This window comes from Theobroma cacao, chromosome 3, assembly GCF_000208745.1.
Source record: "Theobroma cacao cultivar B97-61/B2 chromosome 3, Criollo_cocoa_genome_V2, whole genome shotgun sequence".
Taxonomy (NCBI): domain Eukaryota; kingdom Viridiplantae; phylum Streptophyta; class Magnoliopsida; order Malvales; family Malvaceae; genus Theobroma; species Theobroma cacao.
This window is the reverse complement of record NC_030852.1, coordinates 26,108,774-26,128,331: the sequence shown is the minus strand read 5'-3', so window position 1 is coordinate 26,128,331 and position 19,558 is coordinate 26,108,774. Positions and strand designations below refer to the sequence as shown.

At 34.8% G+C, this 19,558-nt stretch overlaps 4 protein-coding genes across 4 annotated transcripts; 1 reads left to right on the top strand and 3 right to left on the bottom strand.

The window, feature by feature from the left end:
* Positions 6,051–10,986, top strand: LOC18605144 (recQ-mediated genome instability protein 1). Its single transcript, XM_007037980.2, has 8 exons — positions 6,051–6,596; positions 6,772–6,942; positions 7,647–7,792; positions 8,359–8,495; positions 9,122–9,465; positions 9,720–9,830; positions 10,049–10,177; positions 10,363–10,986. The coding sequence occupies exons 1-8, from the start codon at positions 6,090–6,092 to the stop codon at positions 10,531–10,533; spliced, it is 1,716 nt and encodes a 571-aa protein (XP_007038042.1). The 5' UTR covers positions 6,051–6,089; the 3' UTR covers positions 10,534–10,986.
* On the bottom strand, positions 11,075–15,669 carry LOC18605143 (11-beta-hydroxysteroid dehydrogenase-like 6). The gene is given in 9 exon segments (XM_018116666.1): positions 11,075–11,631; positions 11,721–11,885; positions 11,967–12,098; positions 12,265–12,350; positions 12,456–12,648; positions 12,752–13,125; positions 13,736–14,047; positions 14,720–14,840; positions 15,192–15,669. Coding segments are annotated over 6 exon segments (1,059 nt in total). The 5' UTR covers positions 12,935–13,125; positions 13,736–14,047; positions 14,720–14,840; positions 15,192–15,669; the 3' UTR covers positions 11,075–11,331.
* Positions 15,667–16,179, bottom strand: LOC108661176 (11-beta-hydroxysteroid dehydrogenase-like 4A). The gene is made up of 2 exons (XM_018117094.1): positions 15,997–16,179; positions 15,667–15,912 (listed from the first exon to the last, which is right to left on the bottom strand). The coding sequence occupies exons 1-2, from the start codon at positions 16,177–16,179 to the stop codon at positions 15,667–15,669; spliced, it is 429 nt and encodes a 142-aa protein (XP_017972583.1).
* Positions 17,647–19,428, bottom strand: LOC18605142 (11-beta-hydroxysteroid dehydrogenase-like 4A). The gene is made up of 6 exons (XM_018116910.1): positions 19,211–19,428; positions 18,927–19,119; positions 18,748–18,833; positions 18,529–18,660; positions 18,311–18,439; positions 17,647–18,128 (listed from the first exon to the last, which is right to left on the bottom strand). The coding sequence occupies exons 1-6, from the start codon at positions 19,388–19,390 to the stop codon at positions 17,922–17,924; spliced, it is 927 nt and encodes a 308-aa protein (XP_017972399.1). The 5' UTR covers positions 19,391–19,428; the 3' UTR covers positions 17,647–17,921.

The following is a 19,558-nucleotide window of genomic DNA, read 5'->3' as shown; positions in this document are numbered from 1 at the left end:
TTACTTACCTTCCGTTTGTAAATATGTTTATCTAATGTTTTCAAACCTTTTAGTAATGTAACGTCCGTTTCTAACAGTTAATGGAGGAAGCTGCTCTGTTATGAATACTGTCCAGTACCCCTGTTACCTGACCAAGCTTGTCAGAGATAAGCTTAAATTGTATATAATATTCACAAATTAAATTAAATTTGGCTAAAAATGTTCCCTCTCAGTTCACGAATCCATCTGTTCTGACGTCTGTATTCTTTACAAGATTCACTTACTTAAAAGTACTCCACACTTTATACAAGATCCAGCTGATCAGACTTTGATCTACAGTTCAACGGGGTAAGCTTTGCTGGGGCTGCCCAATATTTTAGCCACGCCGAGCTTAACTTTATCTAACTTTGTTGAAACCTGAATCTTATAACAAAAAAATGATGGGTATTTAAGTAACTACCAATTTATGAGTTACATGCAGAGTATATATCACCCATAGACAGAGTCATAATTCATAAAGTAGCTGTTTGAGTTCATGAGGAAGGTAATAGTCAATGGAGTTATTTATTTATGCTTTTTTTTTTGCTCATATATATGCAATGGAATTAGGAACCAGAAAAGGTGGCTTGCCCCATGCACCCCTTATCTCACAGCAACTCTTAAAAGATTGGCACATTTTTTCGGTTTACTTGTAGCAGGGAACATGTTGAATGTGTCCATGCACCCAAATCCATAAATGTTATGAAGTCATTTCCATAACTATTTGTAGAAAGCACAAGGAAGTGCAGGTACATGAACTGTACTGCGAAGTTCTCTCCTCTATTTTGCTACATATATTATAGTAGAACAATTGGAAAGCAGTATTAAGCAGCAGAGAGATGTGAATGTTTCCCATCTGATATTAAGTTAGTCAACCTAAGCAGATGCAGAATTTCCCTTGAGACCCTGAAGCACAGGTGGCACTGAGGAATTTGTCCTGCAGGGCCTTTTTGCATTCAGCGATGCACTGAGGGAGTGTGCAGGGATTGAGCTGGATCCCAAATGCACCCTCCACGAGATTTGGACCCAAAACCAAGAGCCCCATGATCATTGCTGCCACCAACTTCACTGGTTTAGCCTCCATTGGAACCTTAAAACTTTGCTCCCTCTTTTCTATTCCTTTGAGCTTCTGAACTTCAGCTGCTTGCAACAGAATCAGCATATCCTACATATTTATAGGGAGAATACAAGTCCAAAATGATACCCCCATTAAGGAAGGGGGTCTTATCATAAACCAATAAAATTACAGACAGAGCACAAGCGTAGAGATGATTGCTATTATATGGGAGTCGATCAACCCCATTCCATTAATCCATTATGTTTATAGTATTCTGTGCTTACTTTCGCATCTACCAAAAATGGGGCATTAGCCCCTTCTCCGGGATTAGTGAAAGCTCAACCAATCAAAGCTTAACGTTTGGTTTGAGCAACGTGCAACGTTATCTCCACGTGTAGGTGTTCGATTTCCAGATTCATCTGCCAATTGCTATATAACATTTCATCTGAAAAGAGCACCAGGCGCCAGCCACTTTCTGCAATTATGTTACTACTTAATTAGGACAGGTTCCAGTTGGGTTCATAGGACTTCATTTGGTCCCCTCGGACCACCATCCCCCCACTCCCAAGTCCCACCCCAGAAAAGAAAAACTCATAGCATTTTGAGACGAGTTCCTAATTACCATTGGGAATATCCCCTTATTATCTCTCTGCTTCATGCATGTATGATGAAGCCGCCCCTTGAATAAGTTTGAATCAATCTTATGTGAAAGGATGATATTGCCAAATACAACATGAAAAACATAGTTTTAATTAATAATAAAAATAAGGGTTTGTATTTGATATACTAACAGTATTTATGCAATGACACTGCCATTTTACATTCTCAAAATTTTTTTACTCTTTTCTCACTTTTTTAAAGGTAGAGTAAGAAATAATTTAGCCCTCTCCAACTCCTTGTCACCCTTTAAATTTTTAATAATCAAAATAAAATGGCTGCCTGCTTGGGCATGGAGAATTGATATAATAGGTTAAAAGTTTTAATGGATACAAAGCCTATAACATCAATTGCAGTTGTTGACTGTTAATTCAAGAGGATTTCATTGTCACCAAACACTATTAATGTTGGGGAGGGTGCGACAGTGGCGCGAGGCCTCTTCCTACTTGTTATGTTCATGGTGATTGGAGTGATTGGAGAATTTTCTGGGTTTGGTTTGAAACCAAAGCTAGAAATTCTTTCAATGAATAAATTTTTAAATTTTTTTGGTTTTTATTTATCATATAAATGGTTGAAAAGTAATATATTCATATTTTGTTTAATCTAATTAAACTTATTTAAAATTTATAAATATTTATTTTCAAGGATCTCAAAACTTGTAATTTTATTCATTAATGAAGTGTCCACTTGTTATTCATTGATAACATATAGAATTTATATGCTGTACATCAAATATAAGTCTTAAAATAATTAAAGAAAAAATGAAATTGTTTTAAGTTTAGTCAACTTATGCAATTAGTCTGTGGATTTAGTTTTTATGCAATAATTTGTAAAAAATTGAGTGTTTATACTTTTTAAAACTGACGATATTAGTTTAATATGTTAAAATTTTTCTATTATTTATGTTGATATGATATTTAATTGTATTGACATAATATTTTTTTGTTGATGTGACATTGAATTCGATGACATGATAATGATGATATGATATTTCACAAATAATGTAATTATAGTTTTGACATGACATGACCAAGCACTAATATAAATTTATAAGTACAAATGTGAAATTATATAATATAAGCTAATAGTTTTAAATAGGATTAGAAAAGAAACAAATCAAAAATACAAATAAGTTTTTAGGATTTAGAGAAAGAGTGTTGTAAGACAGAAAAAAATTGAATTTTTGTATTTCATAATTTAAAGTAATGAAAAAAGTATTGTGAAATAAAAAAAAAATCACATCATTAATAACAAATCATCATATTTAAGTCACATTAGAAAAAATATCATATAAATGATTGAATTGATGTTATCAATTTTAAAAAATATAAGAATTTAATTTTATAAATTATTATACAAAATTAAATTTATCACTTTATCATAATATAGGGATTAATTGTATAATTTAAAATTTAGGTTTGGGAGGTCATTTAAGTCAACGGACATAGGAGTCCTAGGCTAGGACTTTCTTAGAATTTGTCTTGGAGAATAACTAGATACTAGAAAGAACCCAGCACTTCGCTGCGGGTCTATGCATATTTTTTAAACAATTGATGTAAAAAATTTTGTAAAAAAAAATAGCAACACAAACTGTTTTAATATTTAATTTTTAGTCAAAGTAAAAAAAAAAGTTATAATAAACTTAATATTATTCTAAAAAATAAAAAAAATTATATTTATAAAAAATCAAGTTTTCATCATCATTGCCTTTTTTTTTGCAAGAAAATTAATGATAATGTAAAATCATGTTAAATTCTAATATTGTCCTAATTGTTGCATCATTGTAGGTTGTGATTGATTTCACAACATTATTAGTTCTTGCACAAAAGCTGAGTTGGCTTTGCCATAACGAAGAAGGTATGAAAATTTAATCTTGAAACTTAACATTGAGTTTATTGCATCAATAAATAGAAAAAAAATAATTAATCTTTTTTTTTTTCACACCATGAACTCCATTACTGTGATCCAACCATAATGCAAAATAAATATCAACCCCTTTTGATTGAGAATGGTCTTGGTCTAGTCAATATCTTATAAAATATAAAAAATATTATGGTTCATAACATATATATTATGAAACTGTAAAAAAAAAAAAAAACAAATCACACCAACAAATTTAATCTCTCAATGAGACAAATAATGATATTTATCACGATAAAAAAAAATTCAAATATGAATTACATCAACAAATACCAACTACAAAAAGAAAGGAAATAAAAAAGTAAATAAATTCATCACTAATTACTCACAAACTTTACTGCAAGTGTTAAAAACATTAGACAACAAAGAAGTAAAATAGTGTAAAATGAATCACATCCCCCCTGCTTTAGCTTTAATCACAACGATTTCCCATCATCTTCAGATAATGTTCAACAAATTCTTAATGAAATAAATCCAGGTGATAGCTTGAGATTGCAATATTTGTCGTCCTTCCAATAACCCCCCCTTGTTCTCCCCCCATGTTTATAAGCACACATGAAATAGAAAAAGAGTTAAAATATTTCAAAGAAAAGTGATACATTGATTATAACTAAGACAATTTTTTATCTAATTGAAATAAATAACTAATAAATGAAAACAAAAATTTTTGTAAATAACTTAAGTATCGTTTGCAGCTACCACACCCAAAACTTCATTTTAGTGACCCCCAACTCCAATGAATATCAAAATGCATACTTCAGTATGAATATTCCGCAACCGAATTAATTCATCTTGCCTCAGTTTTAAATTTAAACATTTAATAAAATAATTATCAAGTAAATGTATTAATGCGTACTTGCGGACACTATAAGTGGTGGCTTTAATGACAAAGTCTTGATTTCATTTATGAAGTTACCGCGAAGAGCAAGACTTTGTAGATACACATGCATGAAGAGAATAAAATGAAAAAACTTAAATAAAATATACAAATAAAAAAATGCATAAAACTACATATAGTAAAATCGTTCACCTGCATGCCATAAAGAATGTTAACATAATCAATAATTATAAATCAGAATAAACGTAAAAATAGAGGAAAAAAATCAGAAAAATATGAAACCATTTACATCATTATGAAAGAATGAAAATATTGAGAAATGAAAAGACAAAATAGGAATATACTGAAACTTATCACTACTAAAGAAGGCACCAAAGTCCGATAACAACAACCAAAATGCACCAAATCTGACCCACACTTGCTAATAGAAATTCAATAAAAATTTATGAGTAATAAAACTAAATATATAAAAAAAAAGACAAATCCATAAATGTAAAACATTAACGAGGCTTAAAACCCTAACCAAATAGTGTCAGAGAAATATAAGAACGAAAGAGGCGACAAAACCAAAGTGACATTAAAGAAAGGCACCAAAATTAAATAATCTCAAAACTTCAACCACCTAAAGAACCAAAAATGCATAAAATAGATACAAAAACCCAAAAAAATGCAAAGAATCGAAACCAACACAAATATAGGAAAAACACATCTAAACCAAAAGGTCTGAAAATTTCAACCGGTTGAAGAAGCAAAAATGGCTGCACAACCCGAAAAATGTAACAAATCCAAACCAATAGAAAATAACAGATGAAAGAACAGAAGAGGGCTACAATCGAAGAGAAGAAACCAAAATACCATAGTGAAGCAAACCAAAGAGGCAGAGAGAAAGAAAATAAGGAAAAAACCATAGAAAACCAAACATGAGAGAGGAAGAGGTGGATAGAAAGAAAAGAAGAACAGATGAGAGAAACATGAGAATGAAAAATAAGAATGGGAGAGCGAAAGACATGTATGAAACAAACGATAAAACCAAAGAGACAGAAAGAGGACAAAAAGCTTCTAGATGGGAGGGAAATACTTCAAATGCCCCCTCCCTTTTGATCAAAAACCCAAGAACCCTTCCTTTACACATAAAAAAATTAAAATTACTCTTAATTTATACACAAATTCCTGAATAATACCAGTTTCTAAACTAAAACCCCAAAATGCTCTCCATATAGAGACAAATTACAATGTCACATGTCATCCTCAAAAGTCTTTTGTAAGTAAAAATCATAATATTTAAAATAATATTTAGCCACATATAATCTAAAGAAGGTCACAACGTGGTTCAACTTGGAAGCTCCTTTGGGTTTTCCTTCTATATTATGTTATGTTATAGATGTTATAGATATTTGCACTCAATTCAGCAATTTCTAGAGTCCTAGGCCCAAATCCAATAAATTGGTCATGCCCAATCCAATTAGGGAAGAGAAGTCGGGTCGGTAATCTAAGACGGGTCCCAATTAAGGCACTTTCCCGCCCTCCAAAAGCTCCTCAACAAGCACTGTGTGTTTTCAGTGGAGGGAAAACCAAAATTCCCCAGAACCCTCAAAATCAATGCCGAGAAGACGCCTAAGACTTCACTGCTCCTCCGATGAAGAAGAAGAAGAAGAACAGCTCGATAACGAACCTCCACTGGAAAGCTCCGCCGTCACTCACCAACCCATAACCCTATCACTTCCTAACCCTAACCCCGCTGAACCGCTTCCAATCTCCGACGACGAATTCGTTGATGTCTACGACAGCTTCACCCCTCCCTCTTCCCCTCCTCCGGAGGCGTCCGAAACGGCTGCTCCGGTTACATCAGTGGAGAGCTCTGACTCTCCCATTGGAGACCTTCTTTTAAGAATGGGACTTAAATTGAGGAGAGAGTGGCTGGATTCTTGCGTTCAAGGACTGCAGAGCTCGGTCCCTAGGTTTTCGACTCTCGATGTTTCTGCAAAAGCGAAGCTTTGCTTTCAACAATTCTTGTTTTCGGATATGAATTATTCCGGAGGCGGTATTCTTCCCGAAAATGTTGATTCAATGCACCTTGTTGATCTGAAAGGACCCTTCGTCTTGCAGGTTCGCTATTTTTTTTTTATTTCCATTGGCCTCCATATTTGGCTAACTCTGTATTTATCTCAATTTTGAATATGAATTTTAATTGTCGCAGAATTCTTATTTTTATTCAAAATTATTGAAGGCAAAATATTTGGATGTGGAAATGTTTGCTCATGTTCAATTATTATGTTTTTAGGTTGATGAGATAGTAAATATTAGTTGTCCGCTCAAGGGAAGATATCAGGATGCGCCTCCTGGGATCAAGAGGTGCCTTAAGTTATCCATGACAGATGGCGTTCAACGTGTGTTTGGCATGGAATACAGGCCTATTAAAGATCTCCAAGTTTTGGCTCCCGCTGGATTGAAGGTTCTTCTCTAGTGCAATCAGTGGTTTTTAAAATGTTAATTTTATTATGTTTGCATAGTTCCCCGTTCTAAATATGTTTAGAGAGAATGCATTTTATAAGGGTCACTAACAGTAGCATGTTCTTCCTTGGATTCCAAAACTTGAAATTAAACTCAATGACATCTTGATGGCTTTTGGCCTTTCAGTATCTGCATTTATAGCTGAACAATGTGGATGATTTTTGATGGTCGAGTATGGATCTTTCCAATATCTTTTCACACCTATTCAGCGGGTGATTGTGTGTTGCATTGGATTTAGGTTGTCTCTACGGCTATCTGAAGATGGTTATGCTGTCTCATCATTTGTGTCTAGAAAATAATGCCTATACTTAATAGAAATGTAAATGATTTGTCACAAAACCCCAATTTCTAATATGTTCGTCAACATATTATCTGGTTGTGTTTATCGTGGCCTACCTTAATTGTTCACATTTAATTAGTTATAGAGTCAAAGGGTTACTTACCATTTCTAGCAATCAGTTGCTGTCAGAAATGCTGAACTTTTGTCGAACAAGGTCAACTTTATCCTTTTAGTTTTGGTACAAAACCTGGATTAGCCCATATATTTTTGTAGGTTGACCAATGATTTATTCATGTCAACCAGGAAGAGAAGTCTATTAGTCTCTAAGGCTTTGATGTTGACAGGGTACGTCTCTCACTCTGTAGGTTGCCATCTGTAATATACACATACGACGTGGGCTTCTTGTGCTGGTCCCTGAAAGTTTAGAAGTTCTAGGGGGAGTAGTTGAGGACTTAGAAGCGGCACGACAGCGTCTTGTTAATGAAGTAAACAAGCCACCTAGGGGTAAAAGGTATAATTGAATTCCAAGAATGTATCTATCATTGCTGTTCATGTGCATTACCAAATGTTATAGACAAGCAATATCACCCCCTGCCCCCCTGCCCCCCAGGTGCGCATGTGAATTGCCATTTCTTTACTCCATTGTAATTTTGCTTTAGTTTGTCATGTTGTCATAGCCAAAATGTTCTTGCTGCTAAAGGTTTAACAATAAGAAGTGTCAACTCTCCAATTCAGAATTCTGTGTTTGCAATGTCCTAAAGTGGATAAATGCCGGATAGATGATTTTTTACAGTAATAATGGTGATGCTTGCTTAATTTCACAATGTTTGCATGGATGAAAAAATTGAGTGACACTGGAATGTCCTTTAAGGAGAGCAAAGGATGTAGGCTTTAATTATATCAAAATTTACTGGTTAGAACTGTTCAGTGTCATCCTTTTCGAGTGATTGCTCCGAAGACATTTTGAAACCTAGAATGGTCTTGCTGCTTTTGAATTGATTTATGACCCTAAAGAAGTATCTTGGTTCATGATACTGTCATCGTTCTGAACCCTCTTTTCTCTCTATCCTTGTGCAGATCAAAGACAGGAGTGGTTCCTCCTTTAGCAACTAGAGCAACTCTTGCTGCATGGCCTCTGAATGGTGTTAATGCTGTTGAGCCCACTAACAATTTGACATCACAAAGTGCAGCTCCCTTTCAGGCAGATGAAAGAGGTTGTTTATTTATTTGTTTGTTTTTTTATCCAATTGCAAGGAGTTTGATTTTCCAAAGAGAAATAAAACAAATTAGTATCCAAGTAGCATAAAATGGGGTTGCATGTTGTATATGTTTGTTATAAATGTAATTTTGAGGGAAAATATTGAGTAATACCTATTTTGAGTATAGTAATCGTCGGAAGTCCTGTTGAACAGAGAATGAAGGTGGGAATTAGTGGGATAAGAACAAAATCTTTTCCCTCTTAAGTTTCCTCAAGATTTTTTTTCTTTCTGCCTGTTCTTTTACAATGACTGGTAGGTTAAATATATGAACTCTAAGAAATTGGACAATCCTTTAGTGGTTCACTTGAGTTTGACATTTATTGTTCATGAAATGAGAGAATTCTTTTGCTTGGACTGGTCTGAACTTTTTTTAGTTGATAGACCTCAATTGTTTTGCCTTTATTGTTGCATCATTTGTCTATAATCAATATGTGCTACACTTAATCAATTCGTATAACAGAAATTTGAGAGCATATGAATATTTTTACTGATTAGTTTGCAAATTCAAGAGCATATGAATTGATCATATGGCACTTCCTTCTTTGACTCTTTAACTTCTTCTTTTGCCTATTACACTATAGGTGCCACTTTGGATTTGTCTAGCACTGTTACTACTCAAAGAACTGTAGAGAAGCCTACTGCTCATATTGGTGGGGTGAATGCCGTGCCTAATTCATCATCTGATGTTGTTTTGGATGTTGAGAGGATGCAAATTGATAATGTTCCCATTAGCAGGGAAAACGAGGTGTCAAACTTGAACCCCGATACTGCTCCTGATGTTGAACATATCCATATGGCTGATGTGGTTGAACATCCTCTCATCCTGTCTGGAGACCGAGAAGTCCCATTTACCTACTTAGCTAGTTTGTCAGCCAAGTGGGCTGCTATTAAAGATAAAGCTACATATGTACAGGGAAAAATTAAGGTATCCATAGTTCTCTATTTTTTATATTGGTTTAATCTTTGCGGACTTATTTTTTAGCATTGAAATTTCATCTAGCTTTTTTAAAATGATAGCATAAGGATTAGCTGACAATGCCTTCCATCATAATATTTGGTTGGTTTTACCAACATAGAGTTAACAAGAGACAGAAATTCGTAATATCTAATAGTAATTTTTTTGACGTGTTTTTCTTTGTTTTGTTATATGTTTCTTAATATTATCAAAAAATTTTGTAGTGCTTCTTGACTGGTGTAAAGAGTTTCCAGTATAAGCAAAGGACAACCTATGAGCTACTGTGTTATGTTGATGATGGCAGCCTCATCTCTGAGATCCTCATTGATCACAATGTAAGTTCATGCTAAAGCATCAGAAGATGGATTTTGCAAAGAAAATAGGAAAGCATGCTGGAGCCTAATGGACGGCTGCTAATGTGCAAATTAGTCCTTAATATTTTTTTTTTGTAACTCATTTTCATTTAGGGCTTATGGCCTTTTACTGACAATGCTATGAGCTTGTTGGAACTTGGAATTTGTTAACCTAATCTGTTAGTATTTCTGAATTCCAGGTTGTGCAAAAAGGAATAGGTCATTCTCCACAAGAGGTCACTGCTGCTCTTTCTTCTTCAGACAAACAAATAGTTAGTGGAATGAAGGAGATTATGAGGCAGTTCCAGACATTTTTAGCACATTTTGAGGTAAAACACTTCTATTATTTATCAAGTATGAGCTTGCTGTCATCTTTTATAAGTTCCAAGCTGTAGTTAGGAGGCATGGCTTCCTTGTAAATGCTGAAATGGTCTTTAACCGTTGAGAATCATTAGTAACTTTGTGGTGATTTATTTGCTGGGTACTTCGTCACATGGAAAAATGTCTTGTCCAGGGAATGATGCTTATAGAGATAAACAAGAAGTCTTCTCTTCCAATTGCAATAGAGATGACCCAGGGCTGTCCTGCATCTGATGCACGGTTGCTTCTCAGAAGATTGGAGCCTTCTGCTTCTTCTCAAACTCCAGAGCACCTGCCATTGGATCCCATTGACATATCCCCTTGATTGGCTGCATATCACGACTGTCTTCTAGGATGTTGGAACCAATGCTAACAGAATTGGCTACCTTCACTGTGAATTTCGAATTGGATCGCATGATCCCTTTCATGCGATTAATTTGCAGGCACATTACAGGCCAATCCAGAAATCAAGGAATCATGGAACTTCTGGGATTTTCTTTGAATTCTTTACAAAGCCGAAGAGATGTGGCATGTATTTGTTTAGGAAGGACGAAGGAGAGATTTGGAGAAGAAACTGGTAAGAAAAATCCGGATTGCAAAGTGTTGGAGACCAAAGAAGAGAAGTGTAGAACCTTTGCTTTTTGGGTCTAAGTCTTGAAGAAGTGAAATGAGCAAAGATATCAAGGTTGCATTTTAAAATATGAATTGGAAAGAGGGATTTGGATTTCAATTGTATAAATGTATAATGGAACTTATGAAAAGATAGCTTTTATGATTATGATTAACTTCATTAATTTGTTAGACTTTTAACCAGTCCTAGTAACTTTAAAATTCTAGATGAGATAATGAAATTCATCACCGTCTTATACTCTGAAATTCATGAGTATGTTGAACTCTTACCTGTTTTTATATAAATGCTTGCATTCATATTCTATTATACACAACAAGCAACACCCAAATTTACTCCTATTAATGTATGTTTCCGGCCATAGAAAGGAATTTCCACCGTTGAGTCTAAGCTTTGCCATAATTTAAAGATGTAACTTTTTTACTTTCTGCTGCAAGCCTGCAACCTATGTTTTTACTTCAGAAGATAGATGACATTTCATGCCCCTACCTTGGTTCATGGGGCTTTGATGACGATCTTAGGAAACGGGCCTCCCATCCAGAGAGAAAACTTCTTCACTCTACTGGCTACATCGAATATCTTCTTGCTAGGCACATCCCCGTGGGAAGATCCAGGCCCTGTCATTAACAGCAAGCGGTTCCACCATTCTATTATCTCAGGGCAAAACACCTTCCAGAGTAATGTCGCCTTGGTCCAAGATGGCAGCGTCAAGTAATTCTCCCCACGGCAGGCACTGTCAACTACTGCCTTGGCACACTTATCAGCTGACTCTAATGGCATCAGACTGACTTGAACCTGGCAGCAATTATAAGAGATAAGCAAAACTGGAAAGTACATCCCATTCCTTTCCAGGACTATCGCATTAGAGAAAGAAGCAAGCTTACGTCTCTCATTTCTCGATCTACTACCAATTTCCCTTCCCTGGATAGGAATTTCCCTTCTGTCATCTCTGTCTTGATCAATCCCAGTGTCACAATTGTAATTCCAATTTGAGTCCGAAATTCAATCCTCAATGTCTCGTAAAAGCTAATGAGTGCTGCTTTGCTTGCCTTGGGCCATTGTGAAGCTAGAATTGCTCAAAAATTAATGTGTAAATTATAACCGTTAAGGATACTGATAAGATTTCTTACATCATAGAAGCTCATTCATGGTGCAAATAACCACGCGGCGCGTGATGCTATCACTATGATCTTCCCTTTCCTCTTCTTTAGGTGTCGCTGTGCAAAATAGGTGCTGTAGACTGAACCCCAGAAGTTTATGTCCTGTGGAAAATACAGCAAAGAACTTCGTGAACAGAGGATTCGTCAATTTTACTCATTGAGGTGTTAATTCATCAGAAACTGAGAAATACTTCATGCCAAAGTATCATTAGCTTATGTTGAATATTTAAGCCAAAATCAAGGTAAAAGAATGTTGATGATTGATTACCATAGCCGGCGAAGCTTTAGTGATATCATCATAATCTTCAAACAAGCAGACAGGAGCAACCCCAGCACTGGTGACCAAATGATCCACTGCTAGCATGAAATGCCATCCCAGGATGATTGAACATTACTATTATTCAAAGATTCCCCGGAAAACAAAAAACACAAAGTATCAACTCTTCTAGTTTTGCTTACAATGCCCAAAGTGGTTTACGGTGGCATCAACAAATCGCTTACAGTCTTCAATCTTGGAGATATCTCCAAGGATGTAGATAGCTTCAGGGGAGCCAGTGATCTCAAAAATGGCAGCTACTTCTTGGAGACGATGCTCTCTCCTGGCAACAAGGGCTAAACGAGCTCCTCTCCTAGCATACTTATATGCGAGATTCTTCAAAACCACAAAATCAGAAACATTAAAAAACAAGGGAAAAAAATAATAATCAAACGAAGTTGAAGTTTATAGAAACGTTATACAGGGTTCGTTCTCAAACCTCGCCGACGCCAGAGGACGCTCCAGTGATGAGTATCACTTTTCCAGTCACATTTTCCTTGAATATGGTTCTTACAGTGGAGAGGAGGGACTTGAAAAAACGATAATGATGAAGGAGGAAGAAGAGTGCAATAAGGGATATAGTAGCAACGATGGCATTCATGAACTTATTGATCAAATCCATAGCTTGTATGGAATGATGAGAAGCGAGACAGAAACACTAGAGCTAGTGATCAAAGGGCGTGGAACTAAATTTCATTGCTTTCAAAGCCTAAGCAGTTTGCAACGTAGCAGTGTTGCATGTAGGGAATTCAACACGTAGCTCTCCTCCGTTAATACTGCCTTTTTTTTTTATTCATTCTGCCCCTAGCTTTACTGAGACTTGAACTGTATTAAATTTCAATTACTACAAAAGAAATAAAATCATCTTTATACTTGTTAAATTCAATTATTTTTAAAATTATCTTTAATTACTAACAAATTATTTTTTTTGAAAAATACTATCAAATTAAATTTAATTAAGTTTATATTCTAATTCAATTACATGTTACATATTTTAAACTTATCTTTAATTTATATATATATATATATATATATATATATAACTAACATTGAGATAAATGTATTAAATTATCCTTGAAATTCATTAAAAAAGAAATAAAAAAGAGGGAATAAATAAATAAATAAATAAATAAATAAAAGACTCTTTNAATACAATATAATAAATAAATAAAATGACCATATTTTTAGTATTTAAGTAAATTTTGAACAAATATTAGTGTGATTAATGAAATTTTAATATCAGTAGTTTTTCAAAGAGAGAGAAAAGAGTGTTTTTCAAACTAATATGGGGTAAGTTGATTTGCAACAAAACCTTTATGGATGACAACTAATTTTCTTAATTGTCCTATATAGTTTAATATTTAATAGATCACCTCAAACCAAATATATAAATAAATAAATAAATATAAGGTGTAGGATTGACCTTGAATTGCTCCGGACCAACAAAGTCTCATCCATTAGGGGTGGTAGATTGGTACATATCTTCTTCTGCCCTGTGGTTGCTTTCAATATAATTGAGGTTGGCAATGGCATCACTTTAATGGCCTTCGTTTCGTCTACTGATAAAGTACCAATGGAAGCACCACTCCAACACTTCAGGATAAAACAGCTTAAACAGAAACCCCACAACGTACCAGGACGGTGCTGTTAGGTATTTGTCTCCGCGGCAAGCACTGTTTACAATTGCTTTGGCGCATTCATCGGTGGACTCAGCCAGGACAGAGTTCATTTGAACCTGAAAACAATACTACTAATCTATAAAAGTTTAAACATTGAGAAATTAATTCTCTTAAAAAAATTAAAAATGATGGCTAGGTGCAGATAATGGAGGTTTAAAACCAGTCCTACTCGGTACTACCTAACATTGAATTTCTCAGCAGGATACGGTTATTATTATAAGGAAACCCACCAACCCTATCCTAAAATAAATGACATTTATGATTACTTCAGTGCCTAGACTTAGGGTTACTGGAAGTTGCAATCCTTCCACTGTGGAATTTAAAGGGATCATATAGGAGATGATACCTCAAATATAAAAATGTAATAAAATATACTATCAATCAACATTTATTGAATTTGAAAAGGAATAAAAAAAATAAGTCGATCCTCTTTTAATTCTCAAATCGATAAATTCATAAATCAAGATTTTACTGTATATAAATACAAATAGTCTAATAAAAATAATAATTTCAAAAGCATTCAAAACATATTTGATGAATACGTATTAATTAATATTGGATTGGATTAATTGGTCTTCGCTTATCGATAAAAGAAAAAGATCATCAAAGGGGCAAGAGGCTTCAAAAATAAAAAATATAGGAGTAACTTATTATCATGAATGTGAAAAGGGTGCATTGGGGGAGCTTTATATCTTCCATTCAAGGAGGAGGAGGTCATCGAGCCTAACTTTGACAGGTTTTGATTCATCTCCGTCTCGAAGATCCCGGGGTCACTATAGTTATTCCAATATCTGATCAGAATTCAGCCCTTAATGTCTCAAATAACCTTAATTGTGCTGCCTTGCTTGCCTGAGACAGCAACGAGATAGCATCAAATCCATGAAACAGAAGATTTAAACCACTGAAAAGTTACAATGTCATAACACACATTGTAAAAGGTCAATTTTCGAGTAGGAAACCAGCCTGCGGTTGAAGCTATAACAACTATCTTCCCGCTGGTTTTTCTTAGAAATTTGTGTCCTATAAGGACATAAAATGGAAACTTTTTAGTTATAACTATTGGAATTAAAGAGGGAAAAATATCATAGAAAGCCGAAAGCTATAATCATATAATTAATCACTGTCATAAGACTCGGATACTTTTAATTTGTCAAATATAAACAATAAAGTACAAAATTATATATGTGGATGATTTGATACCATAGCGGGAGCAAATTCAGAGAGTTGGCTGGAATCCTCAAACTAGCTGATGATGTGAGTTATTCCAGCATTGTTCACCAGATGATCCACTACAACAGAAATGTCCCATCAAACAAAATACATTCTGAAAATTTGGGCCTTAACTGCTGTGAAAAATGAGAGGCTGCATCGCTTACATTGCCAAAGTGGTCAACTGTTATTGAAAGCTGAAGACGAAGATGATATTTAAGGCTGATTTCAGATTGACTATGTTTGAAGATTAAAGGAGTAGAAGACTTGTTACAGCCAAGGAAAATGAAGGACACGTGTAATTTTATTGTTGTACAGAATGTAAACTTTAGTTTTACTGTTTTGCTGTTAATAGTTACTTTTACAGTTGTAATTAGTTAAAGTAGTTGATTAGTTAGTTAATTGGTTAGTATCATGTATAAATGCTCTTGTAATGACAAATTCAGGAATGAGAAAATCATTTCCTTTACACTGACTTCTCGATCTTTCCTCTTATTCCTCTGCTGATTTTGACAACTGCCTTATTGACAAACTGTTTGCAATCTTCTGCCTTGGAAACGTCAACTCGGACCACGATAGCATCTGGGGACCCCAACTGGCTAGCTTTTTCCGCAACTGCCCGGGGTCGGTGTTCTCTTCTGGCAGCCAGGGCCAAACGTGCTCCTCTGTTTGCGTACTCGTGAGCAAGATGCTTCATTGCCCAAAGCAAAACCTATCAGGAATACATACTAAAAGATACTAAATACTAAATGTTTGCAGAAACGTAAATACATAATCCAGTGAGAACGAGACAAACCTCTCCAATTCCTGAGGATGCTCCGGTGATGAGGACAACTTTCCCAGACAGGTTTTCAATGTTTATGGTTCTTTTCAGGAAATTGAGAAACTTGAGAATAAGGAACATTGGTAAGAAGAAAAGAAGAACAAGGAATGTTACTGAAGGGAGGACAATGCTCATGATCTTGTGAATAAAATCCATAGCTTCTTCTCAGTATCGGAGGCAGAGATTGTGCAATTCAAATCTTGAGGCAACAGGCCAGTAGACTTGTAGCAGATCAGATATCTATGTTTCTTCTCTCGTGCTATGCAAAATTTTATCCCCAGCTTGCTGGGACCACGATCGATGTGGGCCAGGTTTATAACTTGGGCCTGTTTTTAGTTTTTTGTTTGAGATAGATGGTTCCGGCCCGACTCGAATAATTGATCAGAAGTTTGGTTGAAACTTAATAAATTATAGATATGATATTTAGCTGCAAATTATTATTTTTAGGTAGATGAATAGACTTTTCTGAGAAACAAACTTCAATAAGGGAGATAACCAAAAACTTAAAAAAGGAAAAATAAATGTATAATATTTTAAGAAGTTTTTAAATTATTTAAAAAAATTTGAATAAATTTTTATTTTTATATTATATTAAATCAAGTCTCTGTATTTTTATTTTAAATTAAATAGACACTTATAATTAATGATTGATCGATTGTAATTAATTAAAATATCATTTGTCATTTTTTATATTACGTGTAACTAATAAGAATGATGAAAATGGCACATGATTATGACATCATATCATATTAGCATATCCACTAGATAGGACATGTGAGGCGCCATTTTAATATCACTTGGTATAAAATAATAAGTGACATTGAAACTAATAACAGTTTAATTTTAAGAGTTTATTTGATCTAAAATAAAAAAATTAAAACTTAATTGAACATCATAAAAAAATAAAAAAATTATTTGAATTTTTTAAGATAATTTAGAGACTTTATTTAGCTATTATGTGAAAAATAAACAACTTATAAATCTATTTTTTTATCTTTTTGACAAATAACTTGATAAAACTTCAAAATTTTAAAATCGTTCATAAAAAAGATATGATTTGAGCCTTCAATGTTGCATATAATACTAATAAGTAATGAGCAAACTAATGATAACTCATTCGAGGATGTCATTTTGAGCCCGAGATATTACTATTTCTTTCTTTTCATTTTACAAGCAAAATCGAAGCAAAGTTGTTTCCTTTGAGATGCTATTGATTTCTTAAACAAAATTAGTTAAAAATTTTGAAATATAGCACTATTTTCGAAAATTGAAGGTCTGAATTGTAATGTTTCAAGCATTCTCTACTTAATGGCTCATATTTAACTTGCGCATAATATATGCAAGTTTAAAGCCATTTAAGGAACATGAAATTTTTTTTTGACACTTTGTTTATTAAATTTGAAAGATTCAGCTTCTTTGGATTATGGCACCTAAGAGAATATATTTGTTTTTAATTCGATGACTTGTTGAGGGCTTGAGGCCAAAATGGTTGGGAATATGAAATCAACGTTACATTAAATATTCAAATTTACTTTGACTTTAGCCAATATCACTTTGTTTCAACTCTTCTTATTCTTCCGGATTCCTCTAATCTAGGTAGCTATGGTTTGTACATAAACTCCCTAAAGGCCAAGACAACTCATGCGTGCATTACTTTCATTGAAGCCCAAGAGTTTTGTTTACACTATTGTGAGATTGAAGTAACATTTTGGTTGTACACTAGAACCGAAGTATTCCCTATGTCTATTATTGAGGAGCCGTTGGTAGGGAGGATAGAAAGAAAAATGTTTTAATCCAAAGATTGAACTACAAAATAGAAGCTAGATAGTCATATTCAAGCTTCGAAGGCAGATTGCTGAAGCAGGGTTTCCCTTCCTAATTTAGGACAGTCCGGCCGGCTATGCTTTTTTATCCCCCGTCCTTCTTCTATGGACAAGTAGCAACTGGCAAGCCCAGTCCCATATCTCAGGACAAAGTACCTTTAGAAGATACAATGGCCTAACCCAGAATGGCTCTGTCAGGTACATGTCTCCTCGGCAAGTGCTTTCAACAATTGCCTTGGCACAGACATCCGCTGGCTCGTTTCCGAGAAACTGGAGCTTACCCTGATAGGCAATCAAGTTCAAAGCAACAAGAAAGAGAGCTTGGTTTTGATTTCCAAACAAAGAGCATTAGATCATTTATGCAATTTAACAGAACTGAAAAACCTTAAGGTATGATTGTATTCGGGAGTATTAAGGAGGTTATTCCCTGTCTCTTATCTCGGATTACTTCCTTTAGGCCTTACCTTTCTTTGTTGATTGCTTCGGGTCATTTCTGACTCAACAAATCCAGGAGTGACAATGGTTATTCCGATTTCTGGACCAACTTCAATCCTCAATGACTCATAGAAACCAATTTGAGCTGCCTTGCTTGCCTGAAATGCAATTTTTTACAAAGTGATCAGTTGAGCAACTAAAAATGGGAACCTATTCGATATGTATAATACAGAAGCAACTTGTTTACAGCGTAGAAGCTAGTTTTTGGAAGGCCGAGCCAGGCAGAAGCTGAGGACATCACAATCATCTTCCCTCTCCTTTTTCTCAGGTGTGGAACTGCAAAATGGGTGCCGTACACTGAACCCCAAAAATTTGTGTCCTACAAAGAAACAAAATTGCGTTTTGAAATGATATTTAAATTTAGTTTAAAACGCAGAATGAAATATAAGCAGTCACTTGGGGATACCATAACAGGGACAAAATCAGATATATTGTTGGTTACTTTAAAAGATTGCACGGCACCAACCCCAGCATTGTTCACCAGATGGTCCACTGTTGGATAAATAAACCTAATCAGTTAATAAAGTGAGGTCTAATCTCCACTAAAAGCTGTGAACATGGAATTAAGGAGAGAAAGAAGTTTACACTGCCCGAAGTGGTTCACCGTCTTGTCAACAAATCGCTTACAATCTTCGACCTTGGATACATCTGCAGTGATCACAATTACATCGGGGGACCCCATCTGTCGGGCTCTCTCAGCTACTTTTTGAAGACGATCTGTTCTTCTGGCTACGAGGGCCAAACGAGCTCCTCTTCTAGCATACTCATAAGCAAGGTGCTGCAAAACTCGAGAAGTATGATGATAAAACAGATACATATGTTAATCTATGAACATTGAGTGGAGAAGCCGGTGGCCTGGAGGTACAAACCTCACCAATGCCCGAAGATGCTCCCGTGATGAGTACTACTTTACCGGCAACGTTTTCTTTGTACACAAACCTTTGAATGGAACAAAGAAGCTTGAAAACAAGAAATGGCGGTAAGATGAAAACAAGTGCAATTATAAGTAGAGGGGGAAAGACAATGTTCAATAGCTTGTTGATTTCCATCGTGTCAACAACCACAAGAACAATAGAGAAACACTAGTTATTTGTTCCGTGGCCAAATGAATATGGAAGAATATATAATGTATGGATTCTACTTAATTACAAATAAATATTTAAGTCAACTGTCAACCCAAGAGTCTAGCATGATCAGGCCGTGCTATTAATGACGGC